This window comes from Chenopodium album, chromosome 5 (genome assembly GCF_948465745.1).
Source record: "Chenopodium album chromosome 5, dcCheAlbu1.1, whole genome shotgun sequence".
Lineage (NCBI taxonomy): Eukaryota > Viridiplantae > Streptophyta > Magnoliopsida > Caryophyllales > Amaranthaceae > Chenopodium > Chenopodium album.
The window spans coordinates 61,915,730-61,927,108 of NC_137838.1; the positions used below are offsets into that span (position 1 = coordinate 61,915,730).

Below are 11,379 nucleotides of genomic sequence, written 5' to 3' on the forward strand. Positions count from 1 at the left end.
CAATTTGCAAAATACAAACTTTAAATGACTGCAATTTGTAAATTTTCCCAAAATAAATAAGAAATATACAAATAATGTAAAAGTTAAATTGTTGTAATTAAATGGAAATGGAGGATAATATACAAATTGTTGTAATTAACGAGGGTGAACTGGTGAAGAATATTGTTTTTTTTTTTTCTCCTTTTGGGTGAATTTTTTTTTTTTTTTTTTTTTTTTTTTTTTTTTGCATATAAAATATAAGGAAAATGTTATACATAGCCATTAGGGCTACATATAAACATTAAATTTACACTTGAAAATCGTAAAATGTTAAGAAATCATAAAAATATAAACACTAATAACATAGATTTACGCGTATTTTTGTCTGAATTCCAAATTTATACAATTTCCAATAGTATATTTAATGCTTATATATAGCCCGTAGGACTATATAATAACATGTACTCCGTAATTAGAGGTGAGAGGATAAAAAGTGCCAAAAAGTGCAATTATTACAAGACTTAGGGCATGTTCTCTTCCGTTGAAATTCAGTTCAGTTCAGTTCAGTTCAGTTCAGCTCAGTTCAATTCAGTTCAGTTCAGTTCAGTTCAACTCTTAATTTACGTCTAATGATATTGCTAATGATATAAAGCCAAATTTTATTCTTTTAAGCTTTGACTACAACGACGACAACAACAACAACAACAACAACAATAATAATAATAAAAACAACAACAACAACAACAACAACAACAACAACAACAACAACAACAACAATAATAATAATAATAATAATAATAATAATAATAATAATAATAATAATAATAATAATAATAATAATAATAATAATAATAATAATAATAATAGTAATAATAATAGTAATAATAATAATAATAATAATAATAATAATAATAATAATAATAATAATAATAATAATAATAATAATAACAATAATAATAATAATAACAATAATAATTGAAATAATAATACTAATAATAATAATCAATAAATAATAATAATAATCATCAATAAATAATAATAATAATAATAATAATAATAATCAATAAATAATAATAATAATAATTAATAATAATAATATTATTATTAATAATAATAATATGTACATTTGTATATACACATATGTATAGTAATAAATAATCAATAATTAATAATAATAATAATAATATTATTATTAATAATAATATGTACATTTGTATATACACATATGTATAGTAATAAATAATCAATAAATAATCAAAGATCACTAATCCGTAGTTAAAAATCACTAATTAATAAGTTCAGTTCAGTTCAGTTCATTTCAGCTCAGTTCAGTTCAGTTCAGTTCAGTTCAGCTAAGTTCAGTCAATCGGAACAGGCCCTTACAACATTTAAGGGAAGACTTAAATGTTATTCATTGTTGTGCTTTTAGATTAATTATAACAACTTGTCTGATACATCTGTCATTGCTCAACTTTGACAATCAACATAGTATACAAATACTTTATATATACTTGTTAAAAAAAAAAAAAAAAAAAAAAAAAAAAAAAAAAAAAAAAAAAATCTATATATACTACTCCGTATAAAGGAATAGAAAAGGTTGATAGGATAAAAATAGACATATTCAAAAATCATTTTACATGACATATTTAATACAGATATATAATATAGTCAAAATAAAGGAAAATTTGTAAATTGCAGCCGTTTAATTTTTTTTTTGTTTGCAAATTGCAGCCCGAAAGTTCGTATAAATTGTAAATTGCAACCTAATTCAACTTTTACATCGATTTACATGTTGAAAAATCTTCGGTTAAGGTTTCAGGGGCCATTTTATCTCTTAAGGGTTCGAATTGAGCTCGAAATTAGCAAAAAAAATAACATAAGTGCCTTGCTTTGCGTAATAAAAATATATCGATTTGTGGAAAACTGTAAAAATGAGACACTTACGTTATTGTTTTGCTAATTCCGAGCTAAAATGGCCCCTTAAACCTTAAACGAAGATTTTTCAACATGTAAGCCGATGAAAAATTTGAATTGGACTGCAATTTACAATTTACACGAATTTTTGGGCTTCAATTTGCAAAAAAAAAATTTAAATGGTTGCAATTTACAAAATACGAACTTTAAATGACTACAATTTGCAAATTTTCCCAAAATAAATAAGAAATATACAAATAATGTAAAAGTTAAATTGTTGTAATTAAATGAAAATGGTGGATAATATACAAATTGTTGTAATTAACGAGGGTGAACTGGTGAAGAATATTGTTTTTTTTTTTTTTTTTTTTTTCCTCCTTTTGGGTGAAAATGATTGTTTAAAATTGTAAGCAATAACTTCATTGTCTCCAAAGAATCTCTAAACGGTTAAAGGGAGTTAGTTAAGGATGTCAATTTGCGTGGAATTCTTGCTGAACATCGGACCCCACTTCATTGTCCTTTGAATTCTGTTAGTCTTTGACAACCTAAACTAATTTCTCGCAAAGTGGCAAGTATACCCTCTAAATTTGCATGAATTAGCTGCTAGTCGTCTTTAATTTTATCTTGTACTCCCTCCATTTTCTAAGTATCCTGCTTTGACTGTTGTATTATTTATATAAGTATATTACTTTCACCAATGTTTATGTTTTATCCATACTTCATCGGTTACAGATTACTTTTAACATTTTGACTGGACATACTTGCCGAATGCCGATACATATATTTGACCGTTGATATCTTTTATTACATATTAATAAAAGTTAAAAAAGTTTATATTAAGAAACTGTACATTAAAATAGACCCAAGAACATCTTACTTGATTACATTGACATTTATATAATAGCTAAAAAAAATAGTCAAAGTGTTATGTATAAATAGTGCAAAAAGTCATAATGTTGCGAGTAATTTAGGACAGGACGAGTAAAAATGAGCATAGTCACATGAATACTTGTTAGAATGTATCAATGTATGATTTTTGAATATCTACTTTTTATAACTTATAGGATTTTTTTGAAAATAACACCACAAATTTTACAAAAAATGGATTAAAACACCACAATTTTTCAAATTTTCATCATAACACCACAAAAAAAATCAAAAAAATTGATTTCACCACCATCTAACTGATTTTTGGACGGAATCCGTTAAAGGGACCCACGATGGACACATGTCAATAACACATTGGTTTTAAAAAAAAGAAAAATTAAAAAAAAAACCCTAACCTAAACCCAGCCAACCCCACCACCAGCACCACCTTCTCCAGCCGCGCCAACGCCTACCCCAAGCCGACGGCGTCACCTGCACCCCTGAAACCCGGCGAAATTCCCCTTCCCTTCTTCCCCACCCTGAAAACCACCCCAACCCTGCTTAATCGCCACAAATCACCACATACCCACCGCAATTAACCACCTACCACAGCAAACACCAACCACGAAAACCCTTACCTTTCACCCTCAAAACGGCCGAAATCGACCATGACAGCCCTCGATTGGTCTATTTCGGCCGCCGATTACGCAAAACTGGGGAAATGGGTGTGGATTTTGGGGCTGATCGGGAAATGGGGGTGGATTTTGCGGCGGTTAGGGATGGTTTTTGCGGTGGTTTGGAGGGCTTAAGGTGGTTTTCGGGGAGGGAGAGGGGGCGAAGTGATCAGCGGTCAAAGGCTTCGGTTTCGTCGGATTTTGTTGCGGTAGTGGATGCTGGCGGCGGTTGGCGGTTGAGGCAGGTGGTGCAAAGGTGGTGGGATGGCTAGGTTAGGTTTTTTTTAATATTTATTTAAACCACTAGCAACTTGACACGTGTCTTGTATGGACCCCACTAACGGATTCCATCCAAGAATCCGTTACATGGTGGTGAAATCCAATTTTTTTGATTTTTTATGTGGTGTTATGATAAAAATTTGAAAAATTGTGGTGTTATAATCCCTTTTTTGTAAAATTTGTGGTGTTATTTTAAAAAAATCCTAACTTATATCTACGGTTTTTTCATCATGTACCTCCAAATTTTTTGTTTGTTCACCGTATACCCCCAAACTTTTTCAAATACACCATATAAATCCCAAGTTTTCTAAAAATGCACTAAATACCCTTATGGACTAACAAATGTTAGCTCTGTCAATCTTTATCCCAAATCATTTTCCTCAAGCTCCAAACCAACTACCTTCCCTTCCCCTACCCACTAAAGTACTAAACCAACCTAAATCTCCTTTCCCAACCTCGAAAACTAATCATACATACATGATTCTTGAGATTTGTGGTGAATTCAGGGGTTAGGGGAGGCCGAGAGCGAGTGGTGACCGATTTTGGTGGTAAGGGAAGGGATCTAGAGGTGATTTCGTGGCTTAATTAATCAAACTCCACTTATCTCGTGGTCATTAAGGGTATATGGTGCTTTTTTTTTTTTTTTTTTTTTTTTTTTTTTTTTTTTTTTTAATAAAAACTTAGACCATCTCCAATAATAGGACTCAAATTTGAGTATTGAAATACAAAATGAGTTATTTTTTACCCAATGGTGATACCGTGGTCACTTCTCAATTTAGCAACTCATTTGAAGCCTAATTTCCCAATGGTGCGACTCTCTAAAATATACAAATGTCACTTTCAATTATGGCTCACCAAATCCATTTCTTTTTTATTATCAAATATTGTAAGATTAAAAAAAAGGTAAAATTTAACTAAATTACAAAATATATTAGAATATGACAAGGGGCCCACACTTTTTGTCAAATAAGACTTAAAGTTGAGTATCTAAAGTTAGCAACTTTCTTTTAGATTTCTAAGTTTAGATACCAACTTATTGGTATACATTGCAAAAAATACTCTCTCCCTCTTAAAAATACTCACTTGAGTCTCACCATTGAATAGGGTCTTATGGGTATACAATCTTCATCTTTCCATGCATGGCTCCATTTTATAATTATTATTATTATTTTTCTTCGGGACAGGGGTACGGCAATACCTCTATGTACCCTTTAGATCTGCCACTTGGGAATCACATTAACTAGTTGTCATAGATTGGGTACCTCTAGGATATTGTAATGCTAGTGTTACAAAATCCAAATTAAATTTTTCACCAAGAAAAAAAAATCGTAAAAAATAAAAATAAAGCTAAAAAATTTAATAGGGGTGAAAAACACAATATTATATACCAAAATCACACAAACTTTGCAATCATTTATATTAAAAATTTGAGGACGGAGGGAGGGAGACTATTTTGCAATCATTAAAAATTTGAGGTCAATGTTTTGAAGATTGAGGGAGACTATTTTGCAATCCTTTATGTCCCATTTGTCTCAATAAAAATTTGTTTGGTCGTTGTATTACGAGGTTATGTGGCACTTAAGCAAAGCTTAGGCTTAATTTGGAACTATATATGTACATATTTTAAACATTATAATTGATGACAATAGATTATCAATTACACAATACGTATAAACATGGATTATTAATTTGTTTGTATATTATACGAAGTAATACTGCTTAATAACTTTAACCCTTTTATTCTCTTTGAGTTTCCTTATCCTCATATGGAGTATAGATATGAGGGATTAAAAATTTACATACCAACGAACAATTTATACTATTCTTACTAGATAATACTTGAACTAGTGTTGATTATATATTTCATGATCTGAAGTTGTAGGAATAATCCCCATTAAAAACACTTTGGAGGGGGGAATTTGTATCTAGGTTAATACAAGTACTTGCATAGGATGTTGGCTATTAGTTAAGGATGTGAACAGATTTGTGTGAGATTTTCTCCTAGAATGGTACATTCTCATAAACTCCTTACCCAAAAAAAAAAAAGGGGGGGGGGGGGGGGGGGGGGGGGGGGGCGGGTGGTTAAAGTTTAGTACATGCATAAAGAGTGAGGGAGTGTAAATAGATAAAGGTCCAATATTCCATTTCCATAAGGCTAGAAAAAAATAAAAACAAATGAATATTGAGATAATTCAAGTTTATCAACTATACACGTAGTACTAGATAAACAAAGAATGGAAACGGAGGTATCGCTTCAGTCACTTTGAGCATAACTACCACTATAACTATTTTATTTTGATGTGTAATACATTGTAAGTTTTTGTAAGATGAAATTTATTAATATAATATAATTTCTTTTGCAGTATGAAAGATAACTTTAAGTACTTTTAATATATCTTTAACATGTACATTCACCTTTTTTGAGAACTTGTGATGTTTGTAATAAAATCAATAAGTGTGTGATCCAAATATAATGAAAAATCACTAAATAACAACCACAAAATTACTTAATTTATACGAAGTACTACATAGTTTTTTTTGAGACCATGGAATACTATATATTATCTCCGTTAATTGTTATCTGTAACTTTGGGCATTATTTGAGAGATAAAATATTCCAAAGTTGCAGAATAATAATAAACGAAGGTAGGGTTAATTTATTTATTTATTTATCTCATTAATAAAATGAGGAATAACAAGGAAATAATGCAAAAAAAAAAAAGGCCTATTTACTCTCCACATTTCCACATTTAACAAGTACAATATAAACCTGCCCTTTCCTTGCCCTCTATATTCCTCTTCCTTACACCAGGACAAATTCCCCTTTTTATTATCTCCCTGTAATTCATACTTCACTCCTCAACATTTTTACTTTTTTAATTACACATTTATTGAAAGAAATCAAACAAAAAGGTAAGCTCTTTTATACTAACAATATGATTATTCAATATTAATTTTCATATATACAATAATCCATAATTCCATAAACCTTCTATTTTACCTGAAATAGATCAAAACAGTAGTAACTTTATGCATAAATGTTGATAATCAACAACTTTTTATTTACTTTATTTTATCTTTTACTTTTTTATACTGAAAAAAGATTTGATCTTGTGCAGAGACAGAAGCCCATAAAAGGTGGAGGAGAGAGAAAATGTATAATCACAGTGAATCTGCTGCTTGCTTTGACCCCAACAACCACCCTGATGACCAACCTGCTGCTGCAGCAATTGCTGCTGCTGCTGCTGCTGCTGCAATTAATGGGTTTTCATCCTATGAGACAAAGACAAAGACTATCACAACAAATCTGCAGGAATCAGATTTCCAAAACCCTAATAATAATCTTTGTAATCATTCTCATTATGATCCCAATACTACTTGGGACCATAATTCTGAAATGGGTTTCACCAATTTTGTTGAAAACATACACCATCACACTACTACAACTGATCTTCTTACACTTCTGCACTTACCCATTTCCTCTTTTGCTTCTGCTTCCTCCTCTTCGCCACCACCGCCTTCGGCTTTCGGGTTTTTAGGGGAGTTTAACCCGGCTATGATGGTTGATTACCCGGTACACGGTGCCGGGTCCGGATCTTCTTATGATCCTAATTTGTTCCCTCAGAATTCTGCTTTTATGATGAGAGATCAGATTTTGTTTCATCCTAATCACGAGTTTAGTACTGTGAATGTGAATGGGATTGATGGGGTTTACCAAGAAGATGATACCCAGTTTCTTGGGAATGGGATTCTTGAGTTTAGGAAAGGGAAAGGGAAAATGGGTAATAATAATAATAATAATAAGAGCCCTAAGAATTCTGCTACTGAGAAACAAAGGAGGAGAAACTTCAATGACAAGTATGAGTATCTCAGCAAACTCATTCCCAACCAAACCAAGGTATATAATGCTTATTAAAATTATGGTTGAATTTTTTACTATTCTTTTGTCCGGATTTTATAGTCACGTAATTACTCGTTTAGTTTACTCTATCTACATGACTATTTTATTAGTCATGTAATTACTCATTTAGTTTGCAATATCTACATGACTATTGATTTAATAGTCACGTAACTATTCGTTTAGTTTATACTGTATACCTGACTATTTTATTATAAAGAAACAAATTATTTTATAATTTTTTTATGTAGGTGATTATTTTTTGGTGTGGGTGATTGGTTTATAAATTTTTGTGCGGGTGACTATTATTTATATTACACTATTTACATATCAATTATTTTTTTTTCAAAGGATTTTGTTTTTCTATCCATGTGGATTATTTCATCGTTGGATAATAGTCATGTAATTACTCGTTCAAATAACATTACCTACATGACTATTATTTCAGAAAGCAGGGAGTTTTTTTATTTTATTTTTTTGATTTTTTAGTTTGCACATTAACTGTTTGTTGAAATGCATGAATGTAATGTAGACTGATAGAGCATCAATAGTACTGGATGCAATAAACCACATACATGAACTGAGAAGGACAGTAGGGGAGCTCAAAATCCTGGTTGATAAGAAAAGAATTTCCAAAATTAAAAGGCACAAAACTCAGGAGGATACCAACACCCCTCCTGTTGGTGGGGACCAACACGGCACCGGTGTCGATGCAGTGGCAGCAGTGAAACCGGAACCGGAGGAGGATTTCAACTGTTCCACAGCCATCCAACTCCGAAGCTCATGGATTCAGAGGAAGTGGAAGGACTCAGAAGTCGACGTTCGAATTGTTGATGATGATGTTACCATCAAGCTAGTGCAACGAAAGAAGATCAACTGTTTACTGTCTGTGTCTAGGACTCTTGATGAGCTTCAGTTGGATTTACGCCATGTAGCTGGTGGCGAAGTTGGGGACTATTACAGCTATCTGTTCAACACTAAGGTGATTAGGCCAAGAAGTTTGGATTAATTATGGTTTAATTGCTTGTTTTTTGTGTTTAATTGTTTGTGTTTTTTTGTTAATTTTGTTGCAGATTTGTGAAGGGTCATCAGTGTATGCAAGTGCAATTGCTAATAAGCTGATAGAAGTTGTGGAGAGAGAGTCTGGTGTTGCTTCTGTTGCTGATTAAGGAATGATTAACTAGTGATTAAGATATTAACAAAAGTAATTGCTCTTTTGTTGCCTATATTATCTTTCTATCTATTTAGTAGTGTTTATTAGTTAACCTAGTTTGATGCTACTAATTAAATTAATGGTTGAATATATAATATAACGTTATTTAATAGTGTAATGCTCTCTCTTTCTCTCTTCATACCTCCATCGTCTCACCTTGAATACTCATAATGAATTCGACTTTTTGATACTGGTATGGACTCTTTAATACTTCATTTTGGGCTAAAATTAGAAAAAGGTGTTTATAGAATAGTCTAGTCAAACACTTGAATAGATTCACATTAACATATGTTTATTCAAATTAAAGGAAGATTGCTATCGATTAAGCATAAGCTATTCTACACACAAATTCTCATTAATGGTTTGTTCTCTTCGACTTAATTTCAATTCAGTTTAGTTCAACTTAGTTCAGTTCAGTTCAGCTCCAATCAGTTCAATTTAGTTTAGCTCATTTCAGTTCAGCTCTTAATTTCCTTCTTTTCATAAATAATTTATTTCAAATCTATTTAGTTTAGTTCAGTTCAGTTCATTTCAGTAAATTAGAATAGGCCCTAAATCATGGTTAATCTTAAATCCATAAAACAATAACTATCCAATAAAGCCTTTTGGTAGCACCACCAAGGCACCAAGTATTTAAGTTTTTAACACTAACTAGTTATTGGCCCGGGTGATGCCCTGATACATCGTAAATTTATAATTAAGTTTGATCAAAATTAATAAAAAATGATTAATGCTAAACAATACGGATTATTAATAAGTGAATGAAATATATACAGAGTAATAATCTATATGATCTTTCATTAATATATGAGAAAATTTAAAATAAGCATGTCAAATTTAAATTTGAAGGTTATGCATATGAAGCGTTTTTGATTAAAATTATACATTATTATAGAGAATTAAAGTTATAGAATTAAATTTGGAGGTTATACATACAAAGAGTTTTTTTTTTTTTTTTTTTAATATTTAGTTTTTAATTAAAGTTATAGAGTTTTAATTAATGCCGGTGAAATCAATTTATATTGGGAAAAGACGTGACACGTAGGATGCCACCTCACACACATGTGTTGCCTAGTCATATTGTGGGAAGAGTGACACATGGCGTGACCATGTTGTTCCCTTGGGTTTTAATAATATTATAGATTAGCCAAGGCAATAATGTTTTGTAAATTGGAAAAGAATTTTACAAAAATGTAATTTCTACAATTTGGGATCTGAGGCAAGGTATTTTGGAGGAGCAAAAACATTACAGTATATAATATGTAACCTGTAATATGAAATTCTCAGGAGTTTGTCTTGCTTTAGAATTTGTTATATACTCCCGGGTGTATCGTACACCCAGGTAATTTGCTAATTTAATCAACAACTGAGCAAATACTTATTTATTCATTTTGTCAATTATATGAGAAAATGACCCTCGGTGTACGTTACACCCAGGTGTTCATAACTGGCTCTCGTCTTGCTTAGGCAGTCACTTTTTATATATTCTCCCCCTATCAGCCTATCTCAATTCACTTGTTTCACGAGTAGATGCCACAAATTTAAACAATGGTGAAATATTTTGGAAAAATTCCTACCATTAATTTCAATTTTGTTTCGTCCGCTGTTATTAATCCAAACTTCCATTTATTTTCTATCACTCCCAACTTTGTACCCTATTAATTTTAATCACCCCCAAGTGACTTGAAACCGGGTGAAGAGGTGAATATTGCTGACTTTGGATTACTTGTACATATGTCGCAATCTGATAGGTTAAAAAAAAAAAAAGAAACAAAAAAAAAAAACCATCCACCAACAACCCGTATCCACCCACGACCAGCCATCCCCCTTCCCCAGAGTACCAGCCACCAACATAGCAGCACCATGCCCCCATCTGTCTCTCTTCTCTCACGCACCAAAGCGGGGGAAAGGAAAAGGGGGCGGAATTCAACGGGGAAAGGGGTCGAAATTCAATGGGGATGGAAGGTGGCTGGTGGGAGTTCGAGGAGGAGTGAAAGGATTGCAAAATCTGGTGGGTAAAGGGGGCGCAAACGGACGGGGAAGAAGATGGAGTTGCAAAACGGCAGGAGTAGGGGCGAAAACGGTGGGGAAGGGGGAAGGAAAAAGGTCGGTGGTCGGAGTTAGCAGCGGTTGCCGCCTATCCGAATTGGTAGGGGTTTTCTCCTTGCCGACGATAGTAGGAGCTGCCGCCTGTCGAAAACGACAAGGGAGCCACCTACCGAAGGTGGCAGGCTGCCACCTGCTGCTGGGTAAGGGTTGGGTTTTTTTAATTTTTTTTTTTTATTTTTTAAAAATTGTTTTTGGACCTATCACGTGTGGACACGTGTCTGGTAACTTGCAATATCAAGTTGGATGAACGGTTGGGGTAATAAAAATTAATACGGTATAAAGTTGGGAGTGATAAAAAATAAATGAAAGTTAAAATTAATATTAGCGGGTCGGACGGAGCAAAGTTGGGATTAATCATGATTGTTTTTCCAAATATTTTTAACAAAAATGGTGAAATTTTGAAGTGATAAGTGTAAGGCATGTTTAGCTCACCTTATTTTTGCTTA

At 32.2% G+C, this 11,379-nt stretch overlaps 1 protein-coding gene across 1 annotated transcript; it reads left to right on the forward strand.

Annotated features, from left to right (window-relative positions):
* The first annotated feature begins 7,071 nt into the window (after positions 1-7,071).
* Positions 7,072-8,965, forward strand: LOC145630831 (transcription factor bHLH91-like). Its single transcript, XM_081682978.1, has 3 exons — positions 7,072-7,611; positions 8,144-8,593; positions 8,685-8,965. Exons 1-3 carry the CDS (start codon positions 7,111-7,113, stop codon positions 8,778-8,780), a joined length of 1,047 nt encoding a protein of 348 aa, XP_081539104.1. The 5' UTR covers positions 7,072-7,110; the 3' UTR covers positions 8,781-8,965.
* Positions 8,966-11,379: the final 2,414 nt, after the last annotated feature.

What these genes read in the sequence shown, in the direction of transcription:
- LOC145630831 (XM_081682978.1), top strand. Translation starts at nt 7,111, where the DNA reads ATGGGTTTCACCAATTTTGTTGAAAACATACACCATCACACTACTACA. An exon ending in TCATTCCCAACCAAACCAAG is followed by an intron (nt 7,612 to 8,143) that starts GTATATAATGCT and finishes AATGTAATGTAG; the next exon opens with ACTGATAGAGCATCAATAGT. An exon ending in GCTATCTGTTCAACACTAAG is followed by an intron (nt 8,594 to 8,684) that starts GTGATTAGGCCA and finishes ATTTTGTTGCAG; the next exon opens with ATTTGTGAAGGGTCATCAGT.